Source organism: Trichechus manatus, unplaced genomic scaffold (genome assembly GCF_000243295.1).
Source record: "Trichechus manatus latirostris isolate Lorelei unplaced genomic scaffold, TriManLat1.0 scaffold00354, whole genome shotgun sequence".
NCBI lineage: Eukaryota > Metazoa > Chordata > Mammalia > Sirenia > Trichechidae > Trichechus > Trichechus manatus.
In genome coordinates, this window is record NW_004444290.1 from 319,038 (window position 1) to 337,475 (window position 18,438).

At 41.8% G+C, this 18,438-nt stretch overlaps 1 protein-coding gene across 4 annotated transcripts in view; it reads left to right on the forward strand.

The window, feature by feature from the left end:
- Nucleotides 1-15,121: 15,121 nt before the first annotated feature.
- The window catches only part of TMLHE (trimethyllysine hydroxylase, epsilon), a 97,333-nt gene continuing 94,016 nt past the window's right edge, over nucleotides 15,122-18,438 (forward strand). The window contains exon 1 of one of the 4 annotated variants that reach the window (XM_004390922.2): nucleotides 15,122-15,232. Coding sequence is in view for 3 of the 4 variants with exons in the window: in XM_023725678.1 (XP_023581446.1) it covers nucleotides 16,951-17,042 (92 nt within the window). In the remaining variant the exon portion in view is untranslated. Of the gene's footprint in view, nucleotides 15,233-16,769; nucleotides 17,043-18,438 lie in introns of those variants that run through there. The other 3 variants (XM_023725678.1, XM_023725674.1, XM_023725673.1) reach the window with 3 other exon arrangements.

The window sequence follows — 18,438 nt, forward strand, 5'->3', positions numbered from 1 at the left end:
CAAGTATTATCTTAGGTGAAGGGAAGGACAGCACATGCTACAGGGGAAGCCAGCACAACTGGTCTAAACCAAAGCTAAGAAGTTTCCTGAATACAGTCAAATGCTTTGAGGGACAGAGTAGCGGGGGTAGGATCTGGGGACCATGCTTTCAGGGGACATCTAGGTCAATTGGCATAACAAAGCTTATTAAGAAAATATTTTGCATCCTACTTCGGTAAGTGGCATCTGGGGTCCTAAAAGCTTGCAAGCGGCCATCTAAGATGCATCAGTTGGTCCCAACCACCTGGAGTAAAGGAGAATTAAGAACACCAAGACACAAGGCAAGTATTAGCCCAAGAGACAGAAAGGGCCACATATACCAGAGACTTCATCAGCCTGAGACCAGAAGAACTAGATGGTGCCCAGCTATCACCAATGACTGCCCTGACAGAGAACACAACATAGAGTCCCTGATGGAGCAGGAGAAAGGTAGGGTGCAGAAATGAAATTTTAGTAAGAAGACCTGACTTACTGGTCTGACTGAGACTGGAGGAACCTCAGAAAGCATGGCCCCCAGATTCTCTATCAGCCCAGAACTAAAACAATTTCCGAGGCCAAATCTTCAGAGAGGGATTGGACTGGACAGTGGGACCTAAAGTGATATTCATGAGGAGTGTGCCTCTTGGCTCAAGTAGATACAAGAGACTAAATGGGCAGCTTCTGTCTGGAGGTGAGATGAGAAGGAAGAAAGGGATAGGAGCTGGTTGAATGGACATGGGGAATCAGGGGTCGAAAGGAGGAGTGTGCTGTCATAGTATTGGGAGAGCAATTAGAGTCACATAACAATGTATATATAAATTTTTGTATGGGAGACTAACTTGAAATGTAAACTTCATTTAAACTACAACAATAAAAAAAAAGAAAGTAACAGGTAATAAGAGAAAAATTAGTATTATTTGGTGAGTAGAATATACTTGACTTACATCCAAAATTGATTTAAAGACATTTAAAATACACGACCTGCATGGAATATGTCTACTAAAAAAAAGGTTAAAAACTGTTTAGAATCACACAATATAAAGCGAATGACTAATCTGTGGCTAAGATAGTGACAAAGTTTTATCACAAAACTTAGCTCTGAACTTTCTGGACACCCATTTTATTAAACTTCTGAAGCCTGCTGTATGTAATCCAGCAGGTTGAAAATGAGAAGGCACTTACTATTCTTTTTGGTCACTCATCATATGAATTCCCTTCCTGTATTTGAGGAATTTTCGTGATGAGTGTTTGTAGGAGGCAGAGACCAGCTCCCATTATAGAAGCTAAAAATGTCAGAATCTCACTTTCCCAGCCAGTCTCGAAGCTAGGGCACAGGCATGTGATCTAGACTTGGATCACTCACACTGGACTTATCTGTAAAATGAGGAAAAATGTATTATCTATCACAATATTGTGAAGATTACATCAGGTAAGTGTTTGAACAGTAATTTGAAATAAAAGCAGAGGAGATGATGGACTGTTCTTGCATCCTCTTATATTCATGCTCTACGAGCAGCAATAATAGTTGCCAGATTGAGTTTCCAGGATAGAAGTGGCGACCGTCAACATTATTGACTGCAGTAAAGTTGAGTTTCTGTTGAGGAAGAAGCAGTGGTATGGACTATAGTATGCAGTGCTTTAAGGTAGCAAAAGAGATTTTCTCACAACACTAGTTGTGCAGTGAATTTTTGGTGGTAGGTCCTGAAAACTTAGCCCCATGCCTGGTTCTGCCTGCTTATGGTGAGCTACCAAATATCCTTTGTTTCCAGCTTAATTTTTATCGAAGTATATTTTATATACAGTTAAATGTACAGCTCTTGACTATACAGATCAATGAGTTCTGACAAATATATACACTGTGTGATCAACACCACAATCAAGATATAGAACACTACCACAATCCCAAAAGTTTCCCTCATTCCCCTTTTAAGTAAATCCACTTCTCCTCCTTCCCCAGGAAATCATTATTTTGCTTTCTATCACCATAGCTGAGTTTCGCATTTTTGAGAATTTCATATAAATTAAATCATACAGTATATACTCTTTTGCATCTAGCTTCTTTAGCTCAGCATAATGTTTTTGAGATTCATTCATATTTGTATGAGTCATTCATTTCTTTTTTATGGATGAGCAATGTTTTATTTTATGGATGCACAGTTTGTTTGGGGGCAGTGGTGCTTCAGTGGTATAATTCTTGCCTTCCATGCCGGAAACTGAAGTTCAATTCCCAGCCAATGCACCTCATGTGCAGCCAACGCCTCAGTGGAGGCTCGCGTGTTGCTATGATGCTGAACCAGTTTCAGTGGGGCTTCCAGACCTAAGGCAGACTAAGAGGAAAGGCCTAGCAATCTACTTCAGAAAATCAGCCAGTGAAAACCCCATGGATCACAATGTTCCGATCCACAACGATCATGGGGATGGCACAGGACCAGGCATCATTTTCTTCTGTTTTGCATGGGGTCGCCATGAGTCGGGGACCAACTCTAAGGCAGCTAACAACAACAACAGTTTTTTAATCCATTCACTCGTTGATGTTTCCAATTTGGGGCTACTATATATTAAGCTGCAATAAACATTTGTGTACAAGACTTTGTGTGAACGTATGCTTTCATTTCTCTTGGGCTGCTGAATCATGGGGAAAGTGTATATTTAACTTTATAAAAATCTGCTGAACACTTCTTAAAGTGATTGTGCCATCTTATTTTTCCATCAGCAATACATGAGCATTCTAATTGCTCCACATCCTCACCAACATTTAGTGGGATCATTTTTTTTTTAATTTTATATATTTTAATTAGTGTGAAGTGTTTCATCTTTGTGATTTTACTTTTTCTTTACTTAAAGAGTAAATGATGTTGAACATCTTTTCGTATGTTTGTTGGCCATTCATATATCTTCTTTTGTAAAGTGTTCAAGTCTTTTGCCCATTTTAAATTGGGTTTTTGGTGTTTTTATTTTTTATTTTAAAGAGTGTTTTCTCTAGATACCTGACCTTTGTAAGATATATGTATTATGAATATTTTCTCCCTAGTCCACGACTTACCTTTACATTTTCATAACAATGTATTTGATATGCAGAAGTTTTTAATGTTGATGAAGTTCTGTCTATCACTTCTTCCTTTTATGGTTAATGATCCTTTCTATTCTGAGAAATATTTGCCAACACAAGGCCATGAAGATATTCTCCCACGTTTTCTTCCTTAGTCTTCGTAGTTTTGGCATTTATGTTTAGGTCTATGATTTTCTTTGTGTGTGTATATCATGAGGTAGGGTTTGAGGTTCATTTTCATCAAAATTCAGTGGTTTAAGGCAATTCCATTCCCATTTAATGGCATTGGTAACTTTATAAAAAAATAATTGAAGTAATAAGGACAGTGTGGTATTGCCAGAGTGATAGACACAGATCAATGGAACAGAATAGAAAACCCAGAAACAGACCCACACAAATACGCTTAACTTATTTTTGACAAAAGTGCAGAAGCAATTCAGTGGAGGAAGGATAGCCTTACAAGCAATGGTCCAGAAGCAAATGGACATCCATAGGCAAAAAAATGAACCTCCATCTAAGTCTCACACCTTATAAAACATACACTCAAACTGTATCACAGAATTAAATGTAAAACACAAAAGTGTAAAACTTTGGGAAAAAAACAGAAGAAAATCTTTGGAATATAGGTCTGAGTCAAGAGATTTGTCACGAGTGCTTAGATTTGGCACCTGAAGCATGATCTATAGAAGGAAAATTGATAAACTGAAGATTAAAAAACTTTTGCTTTGTGAAAGATCTTGTTACAAGAATGAAAAGACGACTTCCAGGCAACATGGCACTATAGTCAGAAGCACCACACCGTCCCTCCGCAGCAAAGATCAGAAAAACTAAGTCAAACAGAGTCACACATCAATCTGGAAACCCTAAGCATCAAATGAAGAGATAAAGAACTCAGCCAAGCACCAAATGGAATGAGAAACTGACCAAGAACAGACAGCGAGGAGAGACACATGCAGAAGTCCTCTATTAGCTACCACAGCATGGATCCACCATTTTGGACTCCTATTGGAGATCAGCAAAGAGGGGGTGTCTTAGTCATCTAGTGCTGTTCTAACAGAAATACCAGAAGTGGATGGCTTTCAACAAAGAGAAGTTTATTCTCTCACAGTCCAATAGGCTACAAGTCCAAATTCAGGGCATCAGCTCCAGGAGAAGGCCCTCTCTCTCTGTCGGCTCTGGAGGAAGGTTCTTGTGATGCATCAGCCTTCCCTTGGTCTGGGAGCTTCTCTGTGCAGGAACCTCAGGACCAAAGGATGAGCTCTGTTCCCGGCACTACTTTCTTGATGGTATGAGGCTCCCACGTGTCTCTGCTCACTTCTCTTTTATATCTCAAAAGAGATTGGATTAAGACACTATCTAATCTCGTAGACATCATCAGTATAACCTCATCATAGTGATAGAGTTTATAACACATAAAGAGATCACATATAACCTCACCATAGTGATAGAGTTTACAACACATAAGGACATCACATCAGATTACACAATCATATACAATACTGGGAATCATGACCTAGTCAAGTTGACAGATATTTTGTGGGGCCACAATTCAATCCATGACAGGGGGTATGAGAAAGCAGCTTCATGGAGCTTCCAGAAGGAGACAGAACAACCAGTAACCAGTGATATACACTTTCCCACCCCCCACCCTTCTTCACCCCCACTCGGCCTCCTCTGCTTCGTGTAGCCACAGTCTCTTGGCTGGGAAGCACCAGCTTCACCCCGGTGTCACTTGGATTCCACCTACCCGCACTGGCCAGCTCCCTGAGTGCCTTTTGTTGGCTGCTGGTGTTGCTTTTTTCCACTTCTTTAGATTTCTTCCTTACCTCTCACCACCTCCCCCTCCTTTCTCTCAAATACCCAGCTCCGTGTGCCAACTTTGCTTCTTCCTGAAAGGCTGCAAAACACCACTTGACTGTGAAACTGCTTCCCAGCCCGTGCCAGCATGTGGGTGGGACCCCCGGGGCTTTTTTGTTTGTTGGCTCTGATTTGTTCTGTTTTGATTTGTTTGTTTGTTTTCTTTTTCTTGGCTTGGGGGCCCCTTCTAGCTGGGCAGTACTGCATGGCTTGGAAGCTACTCCATTACTCTGTGAAGACACACAGGGACATCCCTGGGGGCATTTATTTTTTCTTGTTGTTGTTGTTTCTTTGTTTTGTTTTCTTCTCTCTCTTATTCCCTTTTTGTCTTTCTTCAATTCCAATTTCTCGATTTATTCATTTTTTTCTTTTACCCTTTTTCTTTTTTTTTTTTTCATTTTTGTTTTTCCCATTTCTCAGTCTCTCATCTCTCCACTCCAATAGCAAGCTCCCTTAGCACTCTTTTTTGTTTGTGCGTATGTTTTTGGCTCCTGTTCTTCTCTCCTCTCTCTCATCTTTCCCATGCCCATCTTAGCTCCACACGTCACAATCTACCACCTTCTTCCTGCCTACCTGCACCTTGTGCTGAACATCACACTCCTAAGCAGCACAGGCACGGCCTACTGGAACCTGCCCTGCACTGTTTCCCGGTCCGCACTCTCAGCCCCGGTACGTGCCACAAACAACCCATCCCAGCAACTCCCCTTCAGCTGGACCTGTCCTGCTGTACCATACCTGAGTGACTGACCCTGCCCCCTGGAGAAGGAAGTGAAAAGTATCATGCCCACAGACGAGCAAAAAACAAAGAACACACCACCTGCCTGCTCAGACGTAACCAAACAAAACAAAAAAGCAGGATGAAACAAACAAATCTACAATCAGTAAATGAGGAAAATAACCACTGAATGCCCCGAAGACAGCAGGCAGTATAAAAACATTTACAAAAACAGGACAGGATGGTTCCAGTAGGCACCCAAAATAAAACACCAGATGACCTTCCAGTAGAAGAAAAGGCACTAAACCTAACTGATAGGGAACTCAAATCTCTAATATTCAGAATTATCCAAAAGTTGAAGCAAAAAGCAGACAAAAATGAGGAAAATAGACAAATTCATGGAAAAGGCAGACAAATTCATGGAAAACACAGACACAAAAATGGAATAATTCAAGAAAATGATACAGGAACACAATGCTAAAATAAATGCACAACTTGAAATCATACAAAAACAACAATTAGAAATCCAAAAGATAAACAACAAGATTTCAGAAATGGACAGTGTCATAGAAGGGCTGAGGAGCAGGTTTGAAAGGATGGAAGATAACGATCAGTGAAATTGAAGACAAACACTTGGATACAACTCTGTTTGAGGAAAAATCAGAAAAAGGAACGAAGAAAAATGAAGAAACCCTGAGAATTATGTGGGATACAATCAACAGCAAAAATCTTCGAGTGACTGGAATTCCAGAACAGGAGGAGAAAACAGAAAACACAGAGAGGATCATTGAGGAATTGCTGATAGAAAACTTCCCCAATATCATGAAAGATGAAAAGCTGACCATCCAAGAAGCTCAACAAACCCCATATAGGATAGACCCCAAAAGAAAATCACCAAGGCATATCGTAATCACTCTAGCTAAAACCAAAGACAAACAAAGAATCCTGAGAGCAGCTCGATAAAAACAAAAAGTCACATGCAGAGGAGAAACAATAAGACTAAGCTCGGATTATTTGGCAGAAACCATGCAGGCAAAAAGGCAATGGGATGACATATATAAAACCTTGAAAGAAAAAAAATGCCAGCCAAGAATAATATATCCTGCAAAACTCTCATTCAGATATGATGGTGAAATTAGGTCATTTCCAGATAAACAGAAATTAAGGGACTACGTAAAAACGAAACTAAACTTACAAGACTTATTAAAGGGAGTCCTTCAATCTGAGAACAAACAGCATCAGACCACAGGCTGAATATAGGACACAGGATTATACTAGCCAGATACCAATGTAGGAAATGAACTCTTAAGGACTATGCAAAGCCAAAAGAATTACAACAGGGAACCAGAGAGGTTAATTTGTAAATGACAACAGCATCAGAACAGTAAAAGAGGGAATAAACGGTGTAGGTATAGAACCTTCTAATGGAGAGGAAGGCAAGGCGATACCAAGTAATAATAGACTGGTTCAAATCTAGGAAGATAAGGGTAAATTTCACAGTAAGCACAAAGAAAGTTAACAAACCTACTGATCAAAATAAAGAAGAAAAACAAAGTCTCAGTAAAAACAAAACCTACAAAAACAAAAGAAACGAAAAAAATCCATGAACAAAAGGAACTCAGCACAGGAGAGTAAGAGGAACAAACAAAATGTCAGCACCACAAAAAAGCACTACAAAATGCAATCCCACTCCTAGGAATATATCCTAGAGAAATAAGCTCTGTCACACGAATAGACACACACACACCCATATTTACTGCAGCACTGTTCACAATGGCAAAAAGATGGAAACAACCTAGACGCCCATCAACAGATGAATGGATAAAACAACTAAGGTACATACACACAATAGAGTATTATGCAAAGATAAAGAACAATGATGAATCTGTGAAGCATCTCATAACATGGATGAAACAGGAGGACATTATACTGAGTGAAATAAGTCAATCACAAAAGGACAGATATTGTATGAGACCTCTACTGTAAAATCTCATGTAAAAGTTTACACACAAAAAGAAACAATCTTTGCTGGTTACAAGAGATGGGAGGGGTGGTGGGGGAACTAAATAGACAATAGATAAGCGGTGACTTTGGTGAAGGGTAAGACAGTACACAATACTGGGGAAGCCAGCACAACTCGTACAAGGAAAGGTCATGGAAGCTCCATAGACACTTCCAAACTTCCTGAGGGACTGAATTGCTGGACGGAGGGCTGTGAGGACCATGGTCTCGGGGAACATCTAGCTCAATTAGCATAACACAGTTTATAAAGACAATGATCTACATTCTACCTTGGTGAGTAGCATCTGGGGTCTTAAAAGCCTGTGAGCAGGCATCTAAGATACTCCACTGGTCTCAACTTTTCGGGAGCAAGGGAGAATGAAGAGAACAAGATACCAGGAAAAGATTAGTCTAAAGGACTAATGGACCACAGCTACCACAGCCTTCACCAGACTGAGTCCAGTACAGCTAGATGGTGCCCGGCTACCACCACTGACTGCTCTGACTGAGATCACAATAGAGGGTCCTGGACAGAGCTGGAAAAGGATGTAGAACAAAATTTTAACTCACACAAAAAAGACCAGATTTACTGACCTGACAGAGACTGGAGAAACCTCGAGAGTATGGCCTCAGGACACCCTTGTAGCTCAGTGGTGAAGTCACTCACAAAGTTCACCGTCCAGCCATGGATTGGACAGCCTCCAGCCTCATAAAACAAAATTGGACTAATGAGGCACAGCAGTTCAGGGACAAGGACTAGAAGGCAGGAGGGGACAGGAAAGCTGGTGATAGGGAACCCAAGGTTGTGAAGGGACGGTGTTGATATGTTGTGGGGTTGTTAACAATTGTCATAGGGCAATATGTGTACTAACTGTTTAATGAGAAACTATTTGTTCTTCAAACCTTCATCTAAGGTACAAAAAAAAAAAAAGAATTATCTATGTGAGATTAAATTGACAACAGCAACCCAAAAGGTTTGATGGGAAGCCTAGGGGGCAGTGAATTGAAGATAATGGTGATGGAATAATTTGGAAAAGGATAGTGAGAATAGCAGCACAACTGGAAGAATGTAATTGATGTCACTGAATTGTACATGTAGAAACTTTTGAAATGGTGTAACTTTGGCTATGTATATTTTCACCAAAAATAGATCCTCCAAGGTCAAGAAGGGAGAGTGTTGACATGTCATGGGGTTGTTAACCAATGTTATAAAACAATACGTGTACTGACTGTTTAATGAGTAACTATTTGTTCTGTAAACCTTCATCAAAAGTACAATAAAAAAAAATTTTAAAAAAAGAGAATGAAAAGACAAGCAACAGACGGGGAGAAAATATTTGTAAACCATATGTCTAACAAAGGACTACTATCTGAAATATATACAGAGCTCTCAAAACTCAACTGTTAAAAAGCAAACATTGGAAGTAGGAAATGGTTAAAAGACATGAAGAAACATTTCACTGAAGAGATACACAGATGGCAAATAATCACATGAAAATATATTCAATATCATTAGTCATCAAGGAAATGCAAATTAAAACCACAATGAGAGCACTACAGAACTATCAGAATAGTGGCAATTAAAAAATAGTGACAGCACCAAATTCAGGCAAGGTTGAGGAAAACCTGGATCTCTCATACATTGCTGTGGGAATAGGAAATGGTACAGCCATTCTGGAGAACAGTTCGGGAGTTTCTTATAAAACTAAACATGCACTACCATATGATCTAGCAATTGTGCTTCTGGGCATTTATACCAGATAGATGCAAACTTACGTTCACACAAAAACTTGTACATGAATTCTCATAGAAGCTTTATTCACAACAGCAAAATACTGGTAACAACCCAAATGTTCTTCAGTGGGTGAGTGGTTGAATAAATGATGGTACCTACATACCACGGAATACCACTCAACAATAAAAAGGAGCAAACTATTGATAAACAAGCAGCTTAGGTGGATCTCAAGGGAATTAAGCTGAATGGAAAAAGCCAATCCCCAAAGGTTACATACTGCATTATTCCATTTATATGGTGTTGTTGTTAGGTGCTGTCGAGTCGGTTCCAACACACAGCGACCCTACGTACGACAGAACGAAACACTGCCCAGTCCTGTGCCATCCTCACAGTCACTGTTATGCTTGAACCCATTGTTGCAGCCCCTGTGTCAGCCCATCTTGTTGAGGGTGTTCCCCGCTTTCGATGACCCTCTACCTTAGCAAGCGTGACGTCTTTCTCCAGGGAGTGATCCCTCTTGATAACATGTCCAAAGTATGTGAGATGAAATCTCGCCATCCTTGCCTCGAAGTGCCATTCTGGCTGCACTTCTTCCGAGACAGATTTGTTCATTCTTTTTGCAGTCCATGGTATATTCAATATTCTTCACCAACACCATAATTCGAAGACATCAATTCTTCTTCAGTCTTCCTTATTTATTGTCCCGCTTTCGCATGCATATGAGGCAATTGAAGACACCATGGCTTGGGGCAGGCGAACCTTAGTCCTTAAAGTGACATCTTTGCTTTTGAACACTTTAAAGAGGTCTTTTGCAGCAGATTTGCCCAATGGAATGCGTCGTTTGATTTCTTGACTGCTGCATCCATGGCTGTTGATTGTGGATCCAAGTAAAATGAAATCCTTGACAACTTCAGTCTTTTCTCCATTCATCATGATGTTGCTTATTGGTCCAATTGTGAGGATTTTTGTTTTCTTTATGTTGAGGCAGTCATTCTGACAGAACAAGGAGATACTGCATGGTTTAAAGTCAGGAAAGGTGTGCGTCAGGGTTGTATCCTTCCACTATACTTATTCAATCTGTATGCTGAGCAAATAATCTGAGAAACTGGACTATATGGAGAAGAACGTGGCATCAGGATCGGAAGAACACTCATTAACAACCTACGTTATGCAGCTGACACAACCTTGCTTGCTGAAAGTGAAGAGGATTTGAAGCACTTAATGATGAAAATCAAGGACTACAGTCTTCAGTATGGATTACACCTCAACATTCCATTTATATAACACTCTTCACATGACAAAATTATAGAACTGGAGAACAGATTAGTAGTTTCCAGGTGTCGAGGGAGAAACGAGGGGGTAGGGAGGCAGGCAAGTGGCTGTGGCTATAAAAGGGCAACAAGAGGGATCTTGTGATGATGGACATGTTCTATGTGTTTTTTTTTAATTGTGCTTTAGGTGAAAGTTTACAGCTCAAGTTAATTTCTCATACAAAAATTTATACTCATATCGATATGTGACACTAGTTGCAATCCCTATATTGTGACAGCACACTCCCACTTTCCACCCCAGGTTTCCCATGTCTGTCCAACCAGCTCCTGTCCCTTTCTGCCTTCTCCTCCTGCCTCCAGACAGGAACTGCCCATTTAGTCTAGTGTATATGCTTGTTGAACTAAGAAGGACACTCTCCACGAGTATTATTTTATGTTTTTTAGTCCAGTCTAATCTTTGTCTGAAGAGTTGGCTTCAGGAATGATTTTAGTTCTGGGTTAACAGAGCATCCAGGGCCACGTCTTCGAGGGTTCCTCCAGTCTCAGTCAGACCATTAAGTCTGGTCTTTTTACGTGAATTTGAGTTCTACACCCCACTTTTCTCCTGCTCTGTCAGGGTGGTCATTGGTGGTAGCCAGACACCATCTAGTTCTTCTGGTCTCAGGCTGATGAAGTCTCTTGGTTTCTGTGGCCCTTTCTGTCTCTTGGGCTAATACTTTCCTTGTGTCTTTGGTGTTCTTCTTTCTTCTTTACTCCAGGTAGTTGGGACCAATTTATGCATCTTAGATGGCCACTCGCAAGCTTTAAAGACCCCAGACGCCACTCACCAAAATGGGATACAGAACGGAAATGTTCTATATCTTGATTGTGGCGGTCATTACACCAACACAAAACCCCACCAATCCCACTGCCGTCGAGTCGATTCCAACTCATAGCAACCCTATAGGACAGAACAGAACTGCCCCATAGGGTTACCAAGGCTGTAAATCTTTATGGAAGCACACCGCCCAGACTGCCACATCTTTCTTCCACGGAGCAGCTGGTGGGTTCCAACCATCCACTTTTCAGTTAGCAGCCGAGTGCTTTAACCACTGTGCCACGAGGACTCCTTTACACCAACACACACACATGATAAACTTGCATAGAACTACAGATACACACATGAGAGCATATGTAACCGGTAAAATCTGAATATACTCTGATTCAGCTTCATCTTCACTGATGCCTTGCCCCACAGATTTCTGCCTCACAGCTCCTTCTGCTACCCTGAACTCTGATCTTTGCCTCCTCAGCTCAGTGAAACTGTGAAGCCCAGCTTGGAATCCTGCTCTCTCTGTGTTAGGAAATTGTCATCAGGCAAAGAGCTGAGGCGATCCTGGGGCTTACCTTGTGAGTTTCTCTTCTCCTGGGGATTAAAGTCATGTGCTTACTATTGTCGGATGCCTATAAATAGTTACCTTTATGTATTTTTATGATTTTTCAATGGCAGGGGTGCTAGTATAGTGCCATCTCCAATATAGTTTTATTAAACACTTTTTTTTACTTAAATCAGCCAGATTCAGCTTCTGTTGAGTACAACTAAGAACTCACTGATACAAGCCCTTAATTTATGCTATGTCCTGTGATAGGTGCTTGCAATTTGTTGTGTGATTGAATCTTCATTTAGAAAAAGCCTTCCTCATGGATATCAAAGTAATGGACATGAGACATTTCTTTCTAATAGTAGGGGCAAGGGTGAGGAGGTTCAGTGAGAGAAGCATTCTAGACAGAAGAAGCATGTATAAATACACAAGAAAGTGAGCATGACAAGAAATAAAGTATAAGAGATCATTGGCATTTTCAAGGGATTAGTCCTGAGACCTTCATAAATTCCTCTAATCCTATAAAACCACTATAGCATAGAATTTCCCCCATAAAATGCAGTAAAATACAGTTGTTTTTATAGTAGGTTCCTATAGGATTGTCTTAACTCCCCTTTCCACCCCCATTCACATGGGTGACAGCAGGGCAACCAACCTTCCCAGTTTGCCATAGATGTCCCAGTTTTAGCAGTGAAAGTCTTATATTCCAGGAAACCCCTCAGTCCTACGCAAACCGGGACGTCTGGTTACCCATGAAAGCTGTACTTCAACATCACTCACCCAGCTACAGTTGATTTGTCCCAGATAATCACTAGACTCAAACTTGGCTGATGAATCCCTACCCTAGATTTATGGCTATGGGCTCATAATGTCTGTGGCAGCCATGGAGGAGCCTTTCAGATCTTCTTTCAAAAGAAAACCTACTATGAAGACTGGGGTCCGCCAACAGCCTCCACCTGCAGCATTTTTTAGATCTTTTTGTAGCATTTTAGCCAAGGTCATTCCATTCTCAGGCTTCTCCAGCCAATTTGTGAGCACAGGAAGGATACTAGGGCCATCTGCCCAGTGAAGAATTCCTCTACACAGCAATCTTTGCTCTGGAGCTGCACTGCAATAGGAAGCCCTTCCTACCCAGTCTTCCTTTGTTTCTTCTTCTTTCACAGGTGTCAGACCTGCATTGTGGTCCGAAGGCTCACCCTACCTACTTCTGCTCCCACTCCTGTTTGTCTTCACGGGCATTACCCACAGTAAATCACTTGCACTCGTAATTCCATCTTGGCGTCTGCTTCTTGGAGGACCCAAACTGGCATAGTGTCTTTCTCCAGTTGTTAGAGGTGTAAAATGAAATCTAACAAGGCAGACTGGAGAAACAACAGCTTGTAGGGGAAAGACAGAGAAAGGAGAAGAAATAGAAGGAAGAATAAGAAATAATAATTATAAAATTTACTATCTGATCCTTTACAAAAAAGTTTGCTAACCCCTGGCCTATAGAATGTTAGAAGTGCAGGTAGAGACAAATGGATGAGCAGATTATATTTTGGAAGCAGAGCAGGAACAAGCTTAGTGTGTTCTGTTCTAGGAACAGAAGGAAGGCTAGTGTGGCTGGAACGTAAAAGGACCCAGAAAGCAGCATTGGTTTTTTTTTCTTTCTTTCTTATTTTCCAGCACATCGGTACCTAATGCTTTTCATTCAACCGTTAATTCACTCATTCAACAACTATGTTCTTAATTCCCATTTTGTGCCAGGCACTGTGTTAGCTGCTTAGAATACCACTGTAGAAAGCTCTGGGTGTAAAATGGTAAAAAAAAAAAAAAAAAAAAAATCAGATAGTTCATGCCCTTATGGAGTTTACAGAACAAATAAGAGTTAACTAGACAAACAGAAGGAAGAACTTTCACAAAGAACAGCATGATCAAAGATCCTGTGATGGGCAGGCACTTGACAGTAGCAACTAGAATGAATGAAATCAGTAAGGGCAAGGTGGAATCGACATAAAGAAAGAGGCAAGACATTGATAGATAAATCAAGTTTTTTTGCTCTCAAGAAGCTACTTGTTCATCAGAGGAGACAGGTAGAGAGAAATTATTATGCAGAATGTGGTATACTTTAGGCCTGTGCAGGATATATTGGACATATTAGATACATGAAAAAGGAAAAATAAATTCATCTGGGGAAGATGGGGAAGGATTCACAGAGGAGGCAGTATCTGAACTGGGTAAAAAATGATGAGTGGCAGTCCTCCAATTAGACGAGTGGGGATAGGGCATTCCTAGCAGACAGAATCTAGGGTAAAGTTGTAGAGATTTTTCCTTCTTTTGTTGATCCTGACTCTTACAAACTGCTTCACTTAGTACCTTTTTGATATTAGAGTAAGATTTTTCATTTGTAATAACTACAATACTGCACAATTTTCCATTTTTCAATGTCTATACATTATATTCCCTGTTTGTTCTCACTCTATATTTTTTTCCCTTGGCCGTGTATTTCCATTGCACATACATACTATTTCAGTACACTTTTTGGTCTTTCTTTGTAATATTTATTGTTCTTGAAATTTTACGTGCATAAAGTGTGCATTCCTAATGGCTCATTCCCTTTCCAGTGTCCACCGCATTTAGCACTGTACTTGGACCTTGGATTCAAGGTGCTGAGTTGAACTGGTAGGAGTCCAGCAGTGGTATGTGATGTAGGTTCAAGAAAGTGGTGGAAGGATAGTCGAAGCGTTTTAGTTCCAGCAAACCTTGTATTGTGCTGGATAATGTCATTGCATTCAGCCAAGCTAAGCCACCATAAAGTTGAAGCATAGTGTGGGGCTCGGAGCAGCACTGAAAAGGCAGGTAGGCTACCCGGGTGTTACTCGCCGTGTAGTTCTATGGGCTCGTCTTTTCTCTTCTCTGCGCCTTCGACTCCCAATCTGTTTCATGGAGGAGATTGCCTGTAGCTGCCTGGGCCCGACCCTTGCGGATCGGAGGCTCTGGAAACTCCTCGCAACGTGACGGACGATCCAGCCTCTTTATCCCCCAGCCCGCACGGGCCGGAAGGAGAGGGGCGGGGCCTCAGGGTTTTCGGCCGGGCCTGAGCGGCTGGGGGAGGGGAGCGTGGGGCCAACAGCTTCGGGGTGGGGGCGTGGGGAGCAAAGGACAGTGCAACGCTGCCTTCCGAGGCCCTACCTGCTTGCCATTCCGCCCGCTCTGCAGAGTTGGAAGTCGTGACCTCCAGCGCAGGTGGGTCCCGCGTTGGAGTCCGGGCAGGGGTGCCCTGGGTGGGTGCGATGGTTGGGTTTGCCCAGGCGCTTTCAGGGCTGGCGCAGTGGGGCGGCGGCGTCTCCCACGGGGGCTGCGCAGCCCCAGGGGCGGTGGTACTCACCTTAACCCTGGCTGAGGAGAAAGGCCACTCCTGTCTTGCGGCGGGGTTGTCGTCACGGTTTGTGCCAGTTGCGCGACACAGTTCGCCCAGCAGTCAGCGCAGGGCCAGATGGGCCTAGCGCTCGGGAAGAGCTGGAAGAGCTAAGCAAGCTGGCGTGGTGACTGACGCCCGGTGTACATTGTTTCAAATTCGTCTGGCTTCCCAGGCCTGGCACTGTCACTGACGCGTTGTCTAGCTTACAGCAGGTCCCTTCCCTACCCTCTCCGTGCCTCAGTTTGCTTGGCTGTGAAGTGAAGGGTGTAAATCGACCCTCTGCAAAACCTTACAGCGCTGACTTAATTTCTGATATACGCTGTTTGCTGCCCAGATTTTACCCTTTGTCTGCCCCTCCGGAGCAAAGCTGGCCTAGCAAGAATCAGGAGTGGCAGAGCAGAGCATTGGGAAAGCTAAGGGAGTCCGTTCTGAAAACAACTCTGAAAAGCCTTTTGAATGCTACTTCTTGGTGGTGGTGGTTGTCCTCAAGTCGATTCCGACTCATGACGACCCCACGCGTGCAGAGTAAAACTGCTCCATCGGGTTTTCAAGGCTGTGACCTTTGAAAGCAGATCGCTAGGCCTTTCTTCCGAGGTGCCTCTGGGTGTGTTGAAACTGCCAGCCTTTCAGTTAGTAGTCCAGTGATTAACCGTTTTTGCCACCCAGGGACTCCCTTAAACTAGAAACAAAATTCATTCGACGCATTAATTGAATGTCAACTCTGAAGAATGCGCCTGTGAATGCTTTACTAGTAAAGATTTTTAGCCACATTTGGCATGCAAAGTGTTTTGTGTTGAATGAACATAATACATTGTCTAGCGAAAGTCACATAATAAAAGAGATGGGTAGTTTAACTGTATACCCAATCAAAGAAAAATTTGAGCTATCGTTTTTAGGAGCACTTTCATAATCTACTTTTCCATTTGTGTATGTAACACTCCCACTCTTTCAGAGTTGTTTCTTAGCCTTATATTGCCCTTTTAGGACACACTGTAGTAAAAATTACGTACAGTTTATTCTACATTAACTATAAAGTTAAAGAAGAATTGTAAACACTATAGAACAGCATTGTGATGTCAACTTCCAATACCTCCTCGTTATATGCTTATTTATCCGTATTTATCCAACAGCAGATATTCACTTTATCACACTGGTTATGAGATAAGATATAACCTCTTTATTTAATTACAGAGGTAATATTTTATAACCAGTGCAATGAAGTGAATATTCCCTGTTGGCTTCTTTTGAGTGCCCCACCTAGTTCTTTATTTCTGAGAATCAGGAACTGGAACGAACACTTCCTTGTTTTGGCGTCTGCATCAGGAACCACAAGTAGTTTTAGATCTCTGCTTGTCAACCCTGGGAGCAGCAGTAAAATATCATTTTGCTGTCCTTCCACCGATCACTTAGTATCTACAGTGTTTCCAGCAGCTGTGTTTTCTGCCTGGTAGAGGGAGGCCTGGATTAATAAACATCTTTGCTGCTAAGAGTCTGTTCCTGCTTGGAGCCAAACTGAACATAGATCCACCAGTTGGGTGCCACCATGACCCTCCTTTCTACAGCAGCACCAAACATTGCCCATGTTCATGTGGATTTAACATGTACCTGCCGTTGCTGTGTGCAGAGATTTACAGGGTAAGAGGCTCTTGGCAAAACACAGCCTGTGCCACACCTGCGGGTTCCACACGAGGAGTGGCTGATATGAAGACGGGTGTTCTGGGTTGTGAGACCTGATGATTTCTCGAATGGTCATAAAAGTGAGAGGGAAATTGTGCTAGAAATCTGCTGTGTCTGACCTTGATGTTGAGTTTAGGATTAGCTGTTTAGCAGGAGCTGATGAAGGCTTTGTTTGGACATATTTTCACTCCATTCACTCATTTGCTCACTCCAAAGACAGTCAGTGAATGCCTGCTCTGTACCAGGGCGCCCGTCCACTCACTGACATTGGCAGCATGGGCGGACAAGCAAGCGGGAGGACAATAGGAGTTCAACTTTAAGCATGCCAAGTCTGAGGCATCCTCATGCTTCTCCACTCCCTATAGCCAATCAATACGAAGTCCTGTCACTTTTACATTTTGTGTATTTTAAAAATCCATCATCTCCACTTTGTCTCTACTGCTACTCCCAATTTCAAGCCAGCAACATTTCTTATTTTTTTTTTTAATTGAAATTTTGATTTTTTTCAAAAAGGCCAAATCATTACTTGACCCTTAGCCTTCTTGGGAAAACTACCATCCCTACCGTGACCACAGCAGCAACAACAACAGACCACAGCCTAATAAGCTCTGTATGAGCTCAAATAAATGGTCAAAGTCGATAGATGACCTCCTGACCCCCTCTCCTTCCTTCCCTCCCTCCCTCCTTCCCTTCTTTTCTTTCTCCCCGCAGAGTGCTTCTAAAAAAAATTTATCGAGGTATAATCTACATACCATAAAAGTCGCTGTTTTTAATTCCTTCACATAAATGTCTTTAAAATGCCCTTGGCGCAATAAATGCAATTTTTAGTAAATTTATCAAGTGGTGCAACCATCACTACAATCCAATTTTAGACATTTCCATCACCTCAGTGACATCGCCTTTGCCCTCATGCAGTCAATACCCATTACCACCCACAGCATCAGGCAACCACTAACCTACTTTCTGTCTCTCTGAATTTGCCTATTCTAGATATTTCATATGAGTGGAATCCTGTAATATTTATCTTTTTGTGTCTGGCTTCTTTCACTTAGCATGATGTTTTCAGGATTCATCCATGTCGTAACATGTATCAAAACTGTATTCCTTTCTATGACTGAATGATACTCCATTATATGTATATACCATGTTTTGTTTATCCATTCATCTTTGATGAGCATTTGGGTCACTTCCACTTTGGGAATATTATGAATGATGCTGCTATGAACACTCGTGTACAAGTTTTTGGGTGGATGTGTGTTTTCAATTCTCTTGGGTATACAGCTAAGAGTGGGATTGCTGGGTCATGGTTGTGCAGTGGTTAAGAACTCGGCTGCTAACCAAAAGGTCGGCAGTT